General features: G+C 38.6%; 1 protein-coding gene across 6 annotated transcripts in view; it reads right to left on the reverse strand.

Annotated features, from left to right (window-relative positions):
• The window catches only part of PPP1R12B (protein phosphatase 1 regulatory subunit 12B), a 222,809-nt gene that overhangs the window by 153,340 nt on the left and 49,703 nt on the right, over positions 1 to 19,766 (reverse strand). For all 6 annotated transcript variants that reach the window (XM_087424264.1, XM_087424263.1, XM_087424265.1 and 3 more), the window contains exons 2-3: positions 15,453 to 15,583; positions 9,711 to 9,829 (exon numbers count right to left, since the gene is read on the reverse strand). In XM_087424264.1, the coding sequence (XP_087280390.1) occupies positions 9,711 to 9,829; positions 15,453 to 15,583 (250 nt within the window). The remainder of the gene's footprint in view (positions 1 to 9,710; positions 9,830 to 15,452; positions 15,584 to 19,766) is intronic.

Raw genomic sequence — 19,766 nt, forward strand, 5'->3', positions numbered from 1 at the left:
GAAACCAGATACCAGACAGCCAACATTACTAAAGGTCCATTTAAATCTGACAGAATATTTTCCTCAGGTTCAAAACACATCATGAATATAACCACAAATAACAGTTTCGCCATCAAGTTGGGTATTCATCAAACTGACTCTTCATTTAGAAGAACGATGTCATCTACACACATTGCAGTAGTGTTATCAGGGTTAAACCACCAGGTTAAATATTATGTGATGGCAGATCCACTAAGGGAACACACCTAAAATTGTTTTCAGTTTTCAATTTTCAGTTTTAAATTTCAATTTCTTTTCATAAAGACCAAATGGGACATTATTTTTATATTACAGTATCTGTAGAAAGCTATACATTTCAAAGTCATGTTCCACCATTTTAGTATCCCAACAGTCCTTTGAGGTAAATGTAATAAATATTACCATCCCCATTTAACAGATGAGGAAATAAACACAGAAAGGTTTGGTGCCTTGCTCAAAGCCACAAAACACATCACAGCTATGACAAGAACTCAGATACCCTGGGTCCCTGTCTGTGGCTCTTGTCCACTCGCTACACCATAAGACTGTTACCAAAAATCTTGGTTTCAGGTACGATATACTTTAAAAAATAAACTACCTCTAAAGTTCATTTGCATACGTAGGGAAATACACTGACCTGAAGCTACATAATCTAGAGCAGATGAGTAGGTGATGTGCACTTAAAACCTCCAAGGGAATGTAGTGTTGTTTTCTTTTAAAACATTATAGAGGAACTCCAAGGACTCCTCCCTTTAGCCAACAACTCTTCAACATGGGTGCCAGTGAAAAGGGGCTGCGGTAGAGCATTCCCCGTTATAGACAAATGAAATGTCTTAAATACAAACATTCTCATCCAGAGGGTCATATACTCATGAGCAGGCTTTATCTATGCTTGATCTGTTCCTTTCCAGCTCACTTCTTAAATGGAACCTGTGAACTACCTAAGGATTATCTGTCTGATTTAGGGAGATGGATGGGGTGAAAGGGTAAATGGTTTATTTTATTTCTTTTTTTTTCTCCAGCTTTATTGAGATATAATCGACATATAATGTTATGTAAGTTAAAAGTGTACAACGCGTTGATTTGATACACTCATACATCACAAAATGTTTACCACAGTAGAGTTAGTTAACACCTCCAACATCTCACATAATTACCACTTCCTTTTTTGTGGTGAGAACATTTAAGATCCCTTAGCAACTTTCAAGCACACAATATAGTACTGTTAACTATAATCACCATGCTATACATAAGATCCCCAGAATTTATTCATCTTATAACTGGAAGTTTGTACCCTCTGACCAACATCTCCCCATGTCCCCCAACCCCAGGAAACCACCATTCTATTCATTGTTTCTATGAGTTCAGCTTTTTTAGACTCCACATATCAGTGATATCATAACTGTATTTGTCTTTATCTGTCTGACTTATTTCACTTAGCCATTCATATTGTCGTATATAGCAGGATTTCTTCTTCCTCATGGCTGAATATTATTTATTCAAATATATACATACATACATATATATATATACACACACCACATCTTCTTTATCCATTCATCCATAGACTCACACTTAGGTTGTTTCCATATCTTGGCTATTGTGAATAATGCTGCAATAAACATGGGAGTGCAGGTATCTCTTTGAGATCCTGATTTCAATTCTTTTGGATATATACCCAGAAGTGGGATTGCTGGATTGTATGGTAGTTCTACTTTTCATTTTTTGAAGAAACTCCATACTGTTTTCCACAGTGGCTGTACCAACTTACATTCCCACCAACTATGCACAAGATTTCCCTTTCCTCCACATTCTCACCAACACTTATTTCTTGTCTTTTTAATGATAGCTACTCTAACAGGACGGGGGTGAAACCTCATTTTGGTTTGATTTGCATTTCCCTGATGATTAGTGACGTCGAGCACCTTTTCCTGTACCTGTTGACCATCTGTATATCTTCTTTGGAAAAATGTCTATTCAGATCCTCTGCCCATTTTTTAAATCGACTGTTTGTTTTGTTGCTATTGAGTTGTATGAGTTCCTTATATATTTTAGATATTGACCCCTTATCAGATATACAGTTTGCAAATATTTTCTCCCATTCTATAGGATGCCTTTTCATTTTGTTGATTGTTTCTTTCACTGCACAGAAGCCTTTTAGTGTGATGTAGTCTCACTTACTTATTTTTGCTTTTGTTGCTTGTGCTTTTGGTGTCATATCCAAAAAACTATTGTCAAGATGAATATCAAGGAGGTTTTCCCCTATGTTTTTTTCTAGAAGTTTTATAGTTTCAGGTCTTATGCTTAAGTCTTGACTCCATTTTGGGTTAATTTTTGTGAGTGTTGTACAACAGGGATCAAATTTCACTCTTTTGCATGTGATTGTCCAGTTTTCCCAATACTTTTTATTAAAGAGACTACTCTGTCCCTATTGAGTCTTCTTGGTTTCTCTTCTTCCAATATTAGTTGATCATACATTTGAGGATTTATTTCTGGGCTCTCCACTCTGTTTCACTGGTGTATGTGCCTATTTTTATGCCAGTACCATACCATTTTGATTACTATAGCTTTGCAGTAGTTTGTAATCAGGAAGTGTGATGCGTCCAGCTTTGTTGTTTTTTCTTGGGATTGCTTTGGCTATTTGGGGTCTTTTGTGGTTCCACACAAATGTTAGGATTGTTTTCACTATTTCTGTGAAAAATGCCATTGGAATTCTGATAGAGATTGCAATGATCAAAAAAAATTTGTCCCATTTGCTTGTGTTTTCTCTCTTTCTCTCTCTCTGACGCTCCCTCCCCAATACATCATGATATTTCACTTCTCAATACTTGTGTCTACATCTCTTGGACATAAAAACATAAAGATATTCTCCTACATAACCAGGATGCCATCACTATGGCTAAACAAATTAAGAACAATTCCATAAATCATCTAATTACAGTCCATATTAAAATTTCCAAAATTTTGCCAAAAATGTTCCTTGAAAAGGCTAATAAAATAGATATCTGGCAAGTCTGATGAATAAAAAAAAAGTTTAGTAAAAAATAAACTATATTGGGAATGAAAAAAGTACTTAACTAGATATATACAAAAAACATAGAATATTACGAGCAACTCTATGATAATAAATTTGGAAACTTAGATAAAATGGAAAATTCTGTATAAAAATAAAATTTTATATTTCAAGAAGAAACACAAACACTTCATTAATTTAGTAAATATCGGAAAAATGGAATTGGTAATAAAAATCTCCCCTATCCCTGAAAAACCCTATCCCTGAAAAACCTTGGGGCTCAAAAAATTTCACTAATCTTTCAAGAAACAGATAATCCCTATTTTATCCAAATTATTCCAGAATCTAAAATTACAGAGAAAGTTTCCCAAACCCTTTTATAAGGCTCGCATCACCTCAATACAAACAACTGATGGAAGAAAGTAACAGAAGACAATCATGGACCAAGCTTAACTTAGAAACAAATGACATCCAACAAAAATGTTAACTAATGACGTGATCCCAGCAATGTGTTTTAAAAATAACAGGCCATCCATAAGCAATCCTTATCCCGGAAATACAGTTTTAGAGTTAGAAAAAAATCTATCAATATAATTAAAGAAAAAAAGTAAAACGATATTCTCTTCATGTATGACAAAAGGCTATTCAAAAAATCATCACCCAGTCATTTTATTAAAAAAAAATTAGCAGACTAAGAATAGAAGGAAACTTCCATAAACCAATAAAGACCATCCACCAAAACCCTATAGCAAACGCACACTGAACACCAAACCTGTAAAAGCCCTCTGGACTTTGGGACTCGGGAATAAAGGAACAGGTTTCTCCACTCAGGAGTAAAGCAAACTGTGTAGAACACAAATTGTGCGCCTGCTAAGATTTCCTTGACTGCCTCACTCCTCTTTCTCTTGGTTAATATCACACTCGAGCTGAGCTGTCCAAACATTTCAGGGTTAGATGAAATACCACAAAGCCATGGACTCTGGCTTCTGGAGTTGCCACTGAAATGCCAGACAGTGCAACTCTGGTCTAGCATACGTGTAACAGGAGCCCCAGAAGGATTATCTGAGGGCTAGTCAGCTTTCTGATGGAGTGAGTCTCAACAAAGGAAAACAGAAGATGGAAGGAACTGGATAGCTCAATTCCCTTTTCTTTTTCCCCTTCATGGACTGCTGCAAAGTGTGGATGTTCTAAGGAAATTATCTAGAGAAGTCCCACATTCGGAGTGAGCACCCTCAGAGCAACCATCCAGCCGTGTCTTCTGTGGCATGTGTTGCGGCAGCAACCAGGGTGGTAACAGAGAGAGCATGACCTTGCTGTACACCTTTCCTGGCTTGGTGTCCCTTTTCTCCCACAATCCATGGCCCTGAGCTATCAGTTCCCAACGGCAGCACTTTCATCTGCGCCTCAGGGTTCCCCTTCCTAGAGAAGCAATGCCAGTACACAAACAAGGTAAAGCCACTGTATTCTGATAATGTGAGATTCCTGAACCACTTAATCCTAAAGAACAAGACAGTCAACTGAGCCCAAACACTCATGGAGGGAGCTACCGTGCCCAAGGCATCGCCCACTTCCTGGGTCAACCTGCACCTGGTGACCGGTTACTGTGGGGTAGAAAGCCCAGTTCCCTGACCTCAGTGGGGAACTCTGAAGGGAAGTGCTCCCTCTGAAACCAGTGATGCTTCTGCTGCCTAAAATAGCTGAATCAAGAAATTTATCTACAAATTTAATATTACCAAGGTTACCTCTAAAATGACCAAAAAAAAAAAAGTTAACAAAAATTTAAGATGGTAAAAGGGAATAAAAAGTTGACTTAGATGTGATAAATAGCACCTCTATGAGACTCATCTGATAAACTAAAGAAATAAAAATATAAGAATCTTCCTTAGTGTTTGGGGATAACCACCTGAAGAATTTTTAAAAGAAACAATTTTATATATGGTTTTCTCTGATTACTGCATGTTTCTGCACTCTGAAATTTTTCACACATCTATTTTTATTTAATTCACATCAGCTTATTTTTGTTGCATAACCTATTCTTTCTATGGGTGGCATATATTTTATTACAGATTTGAACGTCTTGCACTGTCTTTTAAAGGAAGATTATTAAAAATTATTTTTTTCAGAATGTTCTTTTATTTTCATTTCCTCTGGAGGTGATTTTCAGGCTTTCTCAATTTTTTAAATGTATTGGCTACTTTTCTTAACATGCTTTGAAAGCTTTATATGCAAATTCATATTAAATGCAAGTTTTTTTAATGAGAGCATCTCCTCTCTGTGTTCACTCCTACCTGTTTCACGGAATTGCAGGTGCCTACACACAGGCCAGCAGTGGCCCACGATCTAAGCCAGATCTTGCATGGGTGCTCAGGGTCTTTGTCCCACAGGATATCAAAGGTCAATGCCCTGAGGCCAGCCCCAGGCTAGGTCTGTCTTCTGGATATGCACTTGTTTCTGTTCAATCCAGCCAACTTTGGTGAAAGCTCTCTAGCAGCTTCAGGTTCAGAAAGCATTTGAAGATTTTTTCCAGACTTCAATCATTCTTGGGGGTCATATCTCATCCCACACTCCAACCCTATTTCATATGGTATCTGGCTCCACTCCTCTGCCATGTGTGCACCATGTTTTATTCCTATTTCCCACAAGAGTTAAAACTCCTTGCTGTCACTTTCTATTTCCATTCATTCCCAAAGTTGAGTAGGCCTTCAGTTTCAGAACGTATTCCCCACTCTGTGTTTCCTTTCTGTTTCTAGTCCATGGAGATGTTTATCAGTTTTGTTAACCATTTTTTTCTCTTAATTGCTAGATGTTTACACAAGGGACAGGGAGGTTTACAGGAACTCACATTGTCATCTGCTGGAAATCCACAAACATACAAGTTTTTCAAAAACATATATACCATTCTCCATGCATTTGGCAGTATAAAGAAAAACCCAGCTCAAAGCCACTCTAGATATTTGAGTCACCACCCCACGTCTGCACAAGTTCAGAGCAGGAGGGCTTCCATCTGGATCCATCTAGCAGTTAAGTGGCACCAGCAAGGACTGAAGTGTCTTAATCTCTCCTCTCCCATGTGCAGAGTCATAGTCAGTTTACAGCTGGTGTCCCCCCAGGTCACAGGACAGAGGCCAGACATAAACGAGGCTGTATACTGATTGATTCACAGCTGGCAAAAAGGAGATTCATTCCTATGGTTCTGCTTAGGTGTGAGGAAGCTTCTTCCCCTCCATAAGCCTCCATGAACCCTTCCTTACACCTCGTTGGTCTAAACTGTACCACTCTCTGGCAAGATAAACATGATTGATAATTAAGTAAGATCAGCGATTCTCAAATTATAGTGCCAGGAACCCCTGGGGATCCCTGAGATCATTTCAGAGGTTCTGTGTGATCAAAACTATTTTCACACACGAAATGAAAAACCCAGGAAGACAGCCCAGATTACCTGCCATAAAGAATCTCCTGCACAGCAGCTGTTCACAGTTGTGAATGTCCAAGAGACAGTACATAATCCATAAAGTCACAGGAATACTGAGTATTAATAATAAGTGAAATAAGGCCTGAAAAGATGAAATCATCTTTTCATCTCTCTTATTGTAAACTAGGAACTATCATCAGACTGGGAAACAAAGGAGATTCTTGAAAACCAGAAGAACTCAGTCAATTACTTCAAAGTGAAATAAGATGTAAATCATAAATATCTTTTTCCCTCAGCTTTGAGTTATAATTCATATAAAACACTGTATAAGTTTAAAGTGTAAAACGTAGTGATTTTATATACAGTCGTGTCACTTAACCATGGGGATACATTCCAAGAAATGCATCATTAGGCAATTTCATCATTGTGCAAACATAATAAAGTGGACTCACACAAACCTAGATGGTATAGCCGACTACACACCTAGGCTATATGGTATTAATTTTATGGGAACAACATCATATATGCAGTCCACCATTGACCAAAATGTCATTATGTGGTGCATGTCTATATATATTGCAAAATGATAACCACAATAAGGTTAACACATCCATCACTTAATATAGTCACTATTTTGTGTGTGTGTAGTGAGAACTTTTTTTCTTTTTTTTCGCTGAGGAAGATTTGCCTTGAGCTAACATCCGTGCCAGTCTCCCTCTATTTTTTAGTATGTAGGCCACCAGCACAGTATGGTCGCTAACAGAGTGGTGTAGGTCCACACCCAGGATCCGAACCCGGGTCACTGAAGCAGAGTGCGCTGAACTTAAGCACTAGGCCACTGGGGCTGGCCTGGTGAGAACTTTTTAAATCTATTCTCTTAGAGACTTTCAAATATACGATACAGTATTTTTAACCATAGTCCCCATGCTACACATTACATCTCCAGAACTTATTCATCCTATAACTGGAAGTTTGTGCCCTTTGACAACCTTCACCCATTTCTCCCAATCCCATCTCCATCTCCCACCTCCCATCCCCACCCCTTACCCCTTTACCCCTGGCAACCACCAATTTGTTCTCTGTTTCCATGAGTTCAGTTTTTTTAGATTCCACATATAAGTGAGATCATACAGCATTTGTCTTTCTCTGTCTGACTTATTTCACTTAGCATAATGCCCTCAATGTTTATCTATGTTGTCCCAAATGGCAAGATTGTCTTTTTATGGCTGAATAATATTCATATATATATATATATGTATACACACACACACACACACACACACACACACACACACACCTTTATCTATTCATCCATCGATGGACAATTAGGCTGTTTCCATGTTTCCATGTCTTGGTAAATAATGCTGCAATGAACATGGGGGTGCAGATATCTCTTCAAGACAGTGATTCTCTTTCCTTCATATATATACCCAGAAGTGGAATTGCTGGATCATATGGCAGTTCTATTTTTAATTTTTTGAGAACCTCCATACTGTTTTCCACAGAAGCTGCACCAGAGTTTACATTCCCACCAATAGTGCACAAGGGTTCCCTTTTCTCCACATCTTCACCAGTATTTGTCTTTTGTTTTTTTGGAATAGCCGTTCTAACAGGTGTGAGGTGATATCTCATTGTGGTTTTGATTTGCCTCATTTCCCTGATGATTAGCGATGTTGGGCACCTTTTCATGTACTTGCTGGCCATCTGAATATCTTTGGAATAAACATCTATTTAGGTCCTTTGCCCATTTTTTAATTGAATTATTTAGATTTTTTACTATTTGGTTGTATGAGTTCCTTATATATTTTGGACATAACCCTTTACCAGACATGTGGTTTGTAAATATTTTCTCTCATTTCGTACGTTGCCTCTTCATAGTGTTGATTGTTTCTTTTGCAATGCAAAAGTTTGTTTTTTTTTGTTTTTTTGATGAGGAAGATTGGCCCTGAGCTAACATCCATGCCCATTTTCCTTCATTTTGTATGTGGGACGCCGCCACAGCATGGTTTGATGAGCAGTGCGTAGGTCCGCACCCGGGATTCAAACCTGCAAACCCCGGGCTGCCAAAGCAGAGTGTGCAAACTTAACCACTACACCACCGGGCCAGCCCCACAAAAGTGTTTTAGTTTGATGTAGTCTCACTCACTGATTTTTGCTTTTGTTGCTCTTGGTTTGGGTGTCATATCATAAAATCATTGTGCAGATCAATGTCAAGGAGCTTTTTCCCTATGTTTTCTTTTAAGAGTTTTATGGTTTCAGGTCTTACATTTAAGTATTTAATCATTTCGAGTTATTTTGTGTATGGTATGAGCTAGGAATCAGTTTCATTCTTTTTTTGTGTGTGTGAGGAAGATCAGCCCTGAGCTAACATCCATGCTAATTCTCCTCTTTTTGCTGAGGAAGACCAGCTCTGAGCTAACATCTATTGCCAATCCTCCTCCTTTTTTTTTATTTTCCCCAAAGCCCCGGTAGATAGTTGTATGTCATAGTTGCACATCCTTCTACTTGCTGTATGTGGGATGCAGCCTCAGCATGGCCGGAGAAGCGGTGCGTCAGTGCGCGCCCGGGATCCGAACCTGGGCTGCCAGTAGCGGAGCGCGCGCACTTAACCGCTAAGCCACGGGGTCGGCCCCAGTTTCGTTCTTTTGCATGTAAATATCCAATTTTCCCGGCACCGTTTATTGAAGAGACTATCTTTTCTCCACTGAGTATTCTTGGCTCCCTTGTCAAATATTAGTTGACCGTATATGCATGGGTTTATTTCTGGGCTCTCTATTCTGTTCCATTGGTCTATGTGTCTATTTTTATGTCAGTACCACTTTCAGCTCTCATCAAGAGAAAAGACACAAAGTCATCAACAGATTTGGCAAAAACTCAAATTTACACTGTATCCCATCTTCTCTTTGGACATTACACTGTATAGCAAAATCCAATACCATGTACACACACTAAGAAATGTTCATGCTCCTCATCAGTCTAATTTGTATCATCAAAGAATAATCAGGACACTCCTAAATATACAATGGGTATACAACCTCAGAATGGCAAACACAAGGAATGATGGGTCATCCTTTTGTCATTTGGTCTACTTCCATGTGAGTCAGTAAGAAGATACATGATGTTGACAATTGATGACTAATGCTCTGCAGACAGATCTAATCCTCTCCTAGCATATGATAATGAAGAATTCTATACAATAAATGCATTATTTTCTGTAAGTAGCAATGTGTGAGAGTCTCTCCCGGCTCCTCCAATCCCTTAGGTTACCTTGCTTCTTCACTTGCTCCAGAAGAAGATCCTTCATGGCAGGCTCTTCTGCAAGGTCAGAGGGGACTTCACCTTCACTATTCACAATACCCACACTGGCTCCATGGTTAATGAAATACCTGTGCAAACATGATCCAGGATCAATATTATCTCTGTCAGTTTAATATCAATTCATACTCACGTTTTTGGGGTTCGATGCAGAGCAAGGCCTCTATTTTGAGATTTTAAATATGGTCCCAGATAAGGTGCTTGAATTATTAATTTCTAACTCCATTAGCCTTCAATAATTAGTACTGGAAGCTTCTCTACTTCCTGACATCAACCAACAGGATTTCTTTCACATTTATATTTCTAACCGCACCCAGTGGATAGCAAGAGACTTTCTAAATACCATAAGGAAGATATGCAGCCCTAAAAACTCATCCACCATCCCTGAAGTCCAAACACAGGTTCCCAAAAGGACTAACTACACTTGTAATACTGAGAATGAGAGTCCCCAGAAGGCATGTAAAGAAGTAATTTTCACGAAAACTTCCCAATGCCACATCATAGTACATTAAGTTGTGCTGTGGCATGAAAATAGAAAAATAAAGGATGAACTAAAATTTGCAGGAATACGCCTAAATTATGCCTCCATAAAACTCGCCCTTCAACCAGCCATCCACACGAAATCTTCTACACTCTAAGAGGAAACTGAATTACTAAAGAAATAAATAGTTAAGTTTTAAATAGTTAGATTCTATATCAAAATAAAATAGTTGATCCTGAAGAAGAAAGGTTTGATAATTTCAATACCTTACATGGATCCTTTTTGATTTTCCAAATACTTTCACATAGAGTTATATAATGAGCCTTAGACAATTTTATGAAGCAGGCAATGTGGGTAGTATTACCCCCACTTGAGAAATTGAGGGTCCTAAATATTGAGTAATTTTCTTAAAATCACATAGGCGGCAAATGGCAGAGGTTATGGCCCCAGTCTTTTGATCTCAAGTCTAGTTCATCTAGTTGAACTAGTTGATCTAGTTCATCTTTTCACTAGATCAAGTTACTTTCAGGCCAGTGAGAATCCCAATAATGCTGGGAGCTCTATCAAATACTCAGAAGTATTTAAAGGGGAAAGAAAAACTACTTAAATTAGACCTCAACCATTCAACAATTCAGTAAACATTTATTGGTCCTCTACTATATTTAAGGTACATTATAGACACCATAGGAGATTTTAAAAAGATAATCGATGTATGCCCATTGTATTCAAAGAGTTGGCAGAAGAGAAAGAATCAACAAAGATTAGATTAAGACCATGTTTTTGCTTTCTCAGTGCCTACTACCTAATATAACAGAGCCCCAATACATGTTTTTAATTTATAGATCAATTCCACATATATAAAGTGCAAAGGCATTCACAATTCATCTAATTTTTAGCTGTCTCCTTCTTTCCTTCCTTCACACTCTCAGAGGAAGACAGACTTTTTCAATTCCAAGGCTAACTCCCTCTCACTGTATTCTTAATTCCATCAAGTACCAGTCCTCTGTCCATCAACTACCCCTTCATTTCCACATATTCAATAGCTCCTCTTTTCTGGTTCCCCTCCTTCAGGCCAAAGGAAAATTCAACTACACCTCCCCACCCTGAAAAACCAAAATGCAAATAAAATACGCAATAAGCACCCAAAAACTGGTTTTTGAATTGACCATACCCTATACTCTAATCAAATTGAACCTCTTACTGTTCCCAAACACATCCCACTCTCACTCAGCTTTTTCTTCCAACTGGATGAAACACCCTCTCCTTCTCCTTTCCTGTCTACAAACTTTTCATATCTTTCAAGGTACATTTTAAATGCTTTTGCCTTCATGAAGCCTTTGCCTGTTCTCATTGCATTTTCTCTCTCCTTCCTTTAATCCACCGTCTCCTGCCACCCCTCACTAGCACTAATTCTGGACCTCTGTCATGACATACACTGTATCCTGACGCAACTGCCCGATCAGGCTGAAAGCTACTTGAGGGTAACAACTGTGTCTTCCTCACCATTATCATTGCCACGACACCTGACACTTTCTCTTTTGGCACTCCACAAATATTGCTTGAAATAAATGAAACATCTTAACCACTCTGCTCTGACATCCATTCCATCCCTTACAGGATCAGGCACAATGTCACTTGGGTATACAGGCTCTCACTTTTCCCTTTTCTGACATGTTCTTAGGCCCATGATCAAGAAGACTCATTTCTAGAAAGTGATCTGGCTCACCATGAATCAGAAAGAGATTGGAGTTACTCAGTTTTCCTGGGTTTCTCCCATGTAGACATATTATTAAACTTTGATTGAAAAAAAGAAAGAGATTACTGTTAAGTAAGTCTACCTTCCTAAACTATTTTTAGAAAAAAAAAAAAGTAAAAATCTCTTTAGTTTTACACTTTTACCTGAATAAGAATAAATATCAACCTATGAAGTAATATTTGCTTTACCCCTGAGAATCTTTATAGTTACCCACTGGCTCAGAAATACCCAGTAGCTCAATAAATATGCCCCTTAGAAAATAAAGCCTTAGGGCCGGCCCAGTGGTGTACTGCTTAAGTTTGCACACTCAGCTCCGGCGGCCCGGGGTTCGTGAGTTCAGACCCCAGGCACGGACCTACACACGACTTATCAAGCCATGCTGTGGCAGGCATCCAACATGTAAAATAGAGGAAGATGGGTGTGGATGTTAGCCCAGGGCTGATATTCCTCAGCAAAAAGAGGATTGGCAACAGATGTTAGCTCAGAGCTAATCTTCCTCAGAAAAAAAGAAAAGAAAAGGAAGCCTTCCTATCCTACCTAACTCATCATTGATATTAGGTCTTTTTGCTACTATTCTAAGGGAGGAAGAAAGAAAATGAAATGTGTTAAAAAAGAAACTCAGAATAAATTAGCATCCCAATAAATTATAAAGTCAAATTAAATGCTGTACCCTTGGGTCAATCTGCTGCTTCCAAGTTAAACACTTACTGGTAATAAAAATGTAAATCAGCAATAAGCCTGAACTCAAACTAAAATGAGGAAAAAATAGCCTCTAAACCTCTTTTTAAAAATATATCCTGGGGCCGGCCTGGTGACATAGCAGTTAAGTGCCCGCACTCCGCTTCAGCGGCCCACGGTCTGCAGGTTCGGATCCCAGGCATGCACTGACGCACTGCTTGTCAGGCCTTGCTGTGGCGGTGTCCCACATAAAGTAGAGGAAGAAGAGCACAGATGTTAGCCCAGGGCCAGTCCTCCTCAGCAAAAAGAGGAGGATTGGCATTGGATGTTAGCTCAGGGCTAATCTTCCTCAGACACACACACACAAAATAAAGAAATAAAATAAAAATATATCCTACTGAGTTAAAAATGAGACAAAAAAGGTCATCACAAAACATGAACTATAATGTACTTGGATTCTTCCTAGAAAGCCAGTTTGCGTTTTGTTCATTCCCACTCCCTTGAAATTTAGAATTCCTAATGATTCTGGGAATAAGAGTGCAAAGGTTAAGATCTTTAAGATACAAAAAGAAAAATGACAAAATGGCCAAGGGCTAATCTTATCTAAAACACTGGTTATAGGCCCTGAGGTAAAGCAACCAAAATGAATAAAATCAGCAATGAGATTCTTTTCCATTGCATAGAAAATAAATAAATAATGACAGTAAAGTCAAAACCTGTCTAATAAGACATGCGTAATGAAAGATAAATTTGAAAAGGCCATCCCTACCACCACCTCATTCGTGCAATGGACTCTGGTCTGGATCATCTCTCTCCTGGTCAGATTTTCATATGTCTAATTAGTAATAATTTGTACGAGGAAATAGTAACTCTCACTGATTCATTTCATTCCAGGTAATACTTATTTGGGCAAGAGATTGTTAAATTTTGAACTTATTTCTAAAGTAACTGTGTTCATCCACAAAGACGAATCAAAGAAACTACTGTAAAAAAGCACTTATAATCATTCTCTGTACTCAGCTTCACAAAAGGAGAAAAAAAAGAGACTCCATGGATAATGCCAACACAAGTTATCCTAATTCTAAGCATGAGCTCTGCTTGTTACCTTCCAATGGAAAAAAGGGGAAATCTTGGAATGTAATGAGATTTGGTAGCTAAAAGTCCGAAACAAGCCACCTAAACAAATAATTAAATATCAATAATAAGGGGCTAACGTGTTCTATAAATGTTTCTCAGATAAATTTTTAAAGTAAACAACAATTCTATAAGGAAGCTGCCTTAACACTTAGGCATCAGAATGCCAGCACTGGGGGGTAAGGCTGAGAACCAGAGCCTTTCCTATGAGACTCTGAAAAGAGGGCACCCAGGGGATGAAGAGATGACTGACTTTTACTGAATTAGAACAGAGTAAAGAACCAAGACTGAGGAAAATGCACTGTTCACTTCTGTTGGCTTTGGGGCCAATCCAGTCATCCACTTTTTAGAACAAGCAGCCCAGTCGAACACCAGTGCTGCTGCCTACTGTTTCTCTGGCTCTGACCCTCCCTTTGTCTCCTTCTCCCACTGGGCTTCCCTGGCTCCGAAGCAACCCAGCGACATAGGCTCTCCCCCAAGAAATTCAGGCAAACCTCTACACAGCTGCCAGCATGGTTCTCCCTGCTAAGTAAGAGAGATATAATAGAGCACTAATCATATGGAAAAATGCCTTAAAACAAGCAATCTGATTTTCAAAGGACCACAGAATATCACGATTTTATGTAGGGAATTTACCTTATCAATCTAAATTTACTCTCCTCTAGAATACATTCAGTTGCCTCATTTGAAAGATGCTTCAACTGCCAAAGTCTCTTTTCTATTTAAAAATAATCTCCCTGATCATTCCTTCATTCAACAGACATTTATTTAGTACCTCTTATATCCCAGACACCATGTGGTCAGGATTCTTCTGCCCAAGGGAGGGGCAACTAGTTGTCACGGAGGTTAGTAGCTACTGGTGTGTCTTAATAAACACACCACTCACCAATGTGAGGGCACATGCCAATCCCTGCCTTTCCTTTGTTCCATACATTTAGGCTCATTCTTCCGCCATCAACCACCTGAGTTTTGTGATCAGTAGGCCAGGCGTTCTCCACCTTCATTTGTACTAAGAATTGATTTTTTTTTTTTCGTGAGGAAGATTAGCCCTGAGCTAACATCCGATGCCAATTCTCCTCTTTTTGCAGAGGAAGATTGGCCCTGGGCCCTGGGTCCGTGCCCATCTTCCTCTACTTTATATGGGACACTGCCACAGCATGGCTTGGCAAGTGGTGCATCAGTCTGCACCGGGGATCCAAACCTGCAAACCCTGGGCCGCCAAAGCAGAGCGTGCGAACTTAAACCACTACGCCACTGGGTTGGCCCCCAGTACTGATTTTTTCAAAACAATAAAAGAGATTTACAAAGAAGTCCAGAAAAAATCCCCAGGCCTGCCTACATACATGCCTAGCTTTTAGTTGCGCAAAAAGTGAACCCAGACAGTGCAACAGAGAGAAGCCATCTCTGCACATCCCAACAAATATGAATTACCCGAAAAGAGAAGCAAACAAAAAATTTCAACTAAAATACTGTGGATTTAGCAGCTAGGTAAAACACAGTATCAATTATTCCTTAAAAATAATTCAACTTCCTACTTTTATAATTTATAATAAACAGAGATAACTCTTTATGAAATTGAAATTCTTAAGAGCAGAAGAGAAGTGAAGGCTATTCCTACAAAAAATGCAAACCCACAGAGACTCACTCTGCTATGTTGAGATAGCCACAGGAAGCTGCTGCGTGAAGGGGTGTCCAGCCCTCATTGTCCTGCTGGTTTACATTGGCTCTGTTCTCCACCAGAAACTTCACCATGTCCAAATTTTCATCAATACAGGCCTGGAAAGAAAAGTCCATTCATTCACTCAACAAGCACATACTGAGTTTTACTACTGCCAGTCACTGCTCTGGGCACTGACAATGTAGCAGTTCTAATGACATATTAATTTCTATTTCTTGTATACTGATAAAAATGTCCAGAGTACGACCTCTAAGCTTTGTGAGCTTATGCAAACTCCTGAATTGTCTCCATTCCTCAACATCTCAGCTGTCAAGCAGGTACGATGATATTACTCTTATGTACAGTACTACTAGGATTAATTGTGAAAGTGATTTCTAAAGAACTAAAATGGGCGAGCTGCTTCATCATATTACAATATTGGGAACCACTAATTTGCTTATGAATTTGAAAGGAAAATAGTCACATAGGATCAAATGCAATTTTCTCAGTGGGAAGTTGTAGCTTAAAATTCTAGAGTTGCTAAACAATCCCTGCTTTGGTAAGAAAGGATGAATGAGGTGATCACTTCAGACTGAAATGTGTATTTTCTTTTCATGTATTTTCTGAAGGGCTTCAAATAATATGGCAAAGTATGTTTGCAGTTATGGGTGGTCCTCAGCTGCCCATCTCACAGCAACAATTAGGAGAAAGCAGAGGAGCTTTTTGAATAGAGGCTTCAAACCCACCAAAAGCTGAAAAGAAACAATCACAAGGAGCAATGAGATCCGCAAAGACCAAAAGGCTGTCTGAACATATCTACAGAATAAAAAGGTTGATAAAGGTAATCATTATCAAGGCTTAGATGCTTCCAAAACAGTTGGGATAATTCAGGACCTAAAAACAAATAAGACTTCTTTTTTTTTAAACTTGCCTTTTAATTCCCTCCTTTTCAGGAAAAAAAAAAAAAAAAAAGGTTAAAAAAAAAAAAACTTAAGCTGGTAAACAATTATCCAGATCAAAAAGATTTTCATAATAACATGAAGATATTATTTGTTGACATTTGCATTGATGATGCACAGGCGTGGTGGGTGAAGGTGTGGAGCCTCAGCATGAACCAAGGCAGTGGCATCCAAGGAGACCAGGACTGTATTCTTCCCCACCACGCACTGGCAGTTAAAAAAAAGCCAGTTTCACTTAGGAAAGACCTTGATGAAGCACTAACAATCACTGATTTTATTAAATCTCAACCCTTGATCATAAGCCTTTTAACACTCCGTATGGCCAAACAGAAAGTATGTACAAAGCGCCATGACTGCCCCCGAAGCTCGACGGTCGTCTCGAAGGAAAAGCACTGTGCGTCTGTCTGAGCGGCAAGACCAACTACCTGCTTTTTTCACAGAATGCTCTCTTTACTCAAAAGAACAACTGACGACAAATTATGACTAAGACTTGAAAACGAACAAGGTGAGCCCGTCACTTCAAAGACAATAACTAGTATTTGTTGCCATTGATAAAATTTGACCATCCAAGTGAAATTAGAATTTTGGGAAACATATCCACTACCATGAGCTTGACAGTTTCTTAATACTCACTCTTCTGACGAGATCAGTGGGACTAACAACCAGTGTGACTAGTTAATATCGTATAATGAAATGTATTAACATTTGGAAGATCTGCGTAAGTCAATGAACCCACATTTTCCAAACAATCAGGGGTATGGTGTTAGAAAATCATGCATGGGTAAAAGATTCATTCAAAGTACAAGTCAGACCACTTGATTTCAATGTCATAAAATAAGAAAAGGCCATGATGTGGTCTCAGATTCCACACTGCAACTAATATTTAAGAAACTACTACTTGTTGGAGTTTTAGTATAGCATCTAAGGAGAATATCCACAATTGTCTGAACAGGCTATTAAAATATTCCTCCCTTTTCCAAATATATATTTATGCAAGGCCAGATTTTCTTTATATACTTTAATCAAAACAATATATCACAAGAGACTGGGCAATGCAGGCATTAAGGGAGATTGGTAAAAATGTAAAACAATGCCACTCTTCTCATTACTTTTTGGTTTTGAAAATATCTAGTTATTTTCAATTAAAATATGTGATTTATATTAACAGGTAATGGGTTATTGCTATTTTAACTGAATTAATAAGTATATGTTTTTTACATTTCTCAGTAATATATAATAACCCATATGAACAAAAGTTCTCTGGAGTCCTGAATAAACTTTTAGAGTGTAAAGGAATCTTGAGATCAAACAGTCTGAAAACCACTGTCTTCAATCAAACACACCAAGGGATATTTTATGGCAATAATGACCAACTGTTTAAACACCAAAGATTACTGTGGGAAGAATTAAAGTTAGAACTCCAGAACCTTTCTAACTATGGGACTTAAGTAGTACATATATTAACAAGAGAACTTATGGGAACTCCTTCCAGAGTCCAGACATAAACCTCACGTCAATCCTGCCGTGAAGAAGGGGATGGATGAAAAAAGGCTGATTCATTTCAGATAAAAATTTAATAAGGTAACTCTGGTTACAAATGCCATCTCTGTTCATTTTTCCTAAACTATTTGAAACTCTTTCTGTAATTACTGAGTTAGCTAAAATTTGTGCCTAGATTTGATTTGCTGCAATATAATATATTCCTCCAAGCTGACCTTTTGAGGCCTGATGACTTTTACAGCCAATATTCATAACGGTCTCTTTTCAACAAGCAGCTCCAAAAATTATATTTCTTCTATGGTTTATCACCTTCTACAAGCATTCCCCATTTACTCCTTACCTCTTCGCCATGTAAAATATTTCATAACTATTCATAATATTTTAAGATATTTCATAATTATACTTATCACTAAATTTCTCATCTGTTGCATGTCTGCCAGTCTGCAATCACATAGGAGAAGATTTAGCCACCTCACTAAAAACTGTTAATAAAGACTTTTAGATGAAAGGATGGAAGGGGGTACTTTTCAACAAGGTACTGAAGTCCAAGGAGAAGAAAGTATTTTAGAGGGTAAGTACACTCTTTGCCCATGTAATAATCAACTCCTATATCAAGAAGGTCAAATGTGCTGTCTTAACCTGTGTTAAGCAGCTGGGTCAACTGCTTCTTGCCTGGTTGCAAAATTTTTTTGGCTCTGAAAGCAGAACCTAAAAGCTTAGCTCCAACGGCCACGCCACCCCCAGGCAGACTTTTGGAAGCCAGTGTTTTCAAGATCATTCTTTGCCCTTTGAAGATGACAGCAGCCAAATTCCAGAGAGCCTAAAATAAGCCCAGCTAGCCCAGGTATCAAACGAGAGGAAACCTATCTTTTCTCTTTCCTTCCCTCTTACTTCTCTCCCTTCCTTTTCTTAATCTCTTTCACCCCATCATGACTTTAGTTCTCTTCCTTTTCAGCTTCATGATATTTTTGTCTATGAATCTCAAATCCTTGATACAGCATTTTTATAAGAATGACACTGTGAGGACATCTGAGAGGACAACAACAAGCTGGCCTAATCTGCAATGTAATCTGGCAGATCATCAATCTCCAAAGAATCATCTCAGAGAAAATAAAGCAGAGAAAAAAAATGTTCAATTATCCCCCACATCCTCCACAAAGAGAAGGACAGTATACTGTTCAAAGCACGACCTCTGGAGTCAGTCAGATCTGAGTCTGCATACCAGCTCCGCCAATGCATATAATCTCGAGTGAGAGATCTAACCTCAGCGCCAGTGCACTCATCAATAGCACGCAAACACCACCTAATTTATAGAATTTTGTGAGGATTAAAGGAGACAAACCTTGGAATACTGCCTGACGTTGTTTTTAAGCCCACAGTTTAACAAATAGCAACTTCCCCGGGAAAAGGCACAAACTGTACTTACTCCTCACCCATCACTGCCTTCCTCCACCTCCAGTATCTTATGGGGGGAAGGCAGTTTGGTTAAAAATATCTTTGAACTAGCAAGATTTAGAGCTTGTCTGCTAAGTCTGACTTCAGAAAATTTCCTCTCTAATGTCCAGGATCCTGCAGGTTCCTAAGTTCAGGAGCTATGTGAATAAAACAGCAGGTACAATGGTTAAGCTGAAAGAGAATCATCCTGGAGAAACTAATCAACAGAGTTGTAGGAATTCACTCTCACGAAACATCTTGGAGTGACTGTTCTCTGGGTTTTTTTTCTTTCTTTCTCTCTTTTTTTTTTTTTTTACCTCCAGAAGAAGGAATATGACTAAAGCATGGAGGAGAGACAAACAGTCCCTGAAAACCTTCTCAAGTGAATAATGACTAAATTTAGATGCCC

The sequence above is a fragment of the Ceratotherium simum genome, chromosome 36, assembly GCF_057802395.1.
Source record: "Ceratotherium simum simum isolate JZ-2026a chromosome 36, ASM5780239v1, whole genome shotgun sequence".
NCBI classification, from domain to species: Eukaryota; Metazoa; Chordata; class Mammalia; order Perissodactyla; family Rhinocerotidae; genus Ceratotherium; species Ceratotherium simum.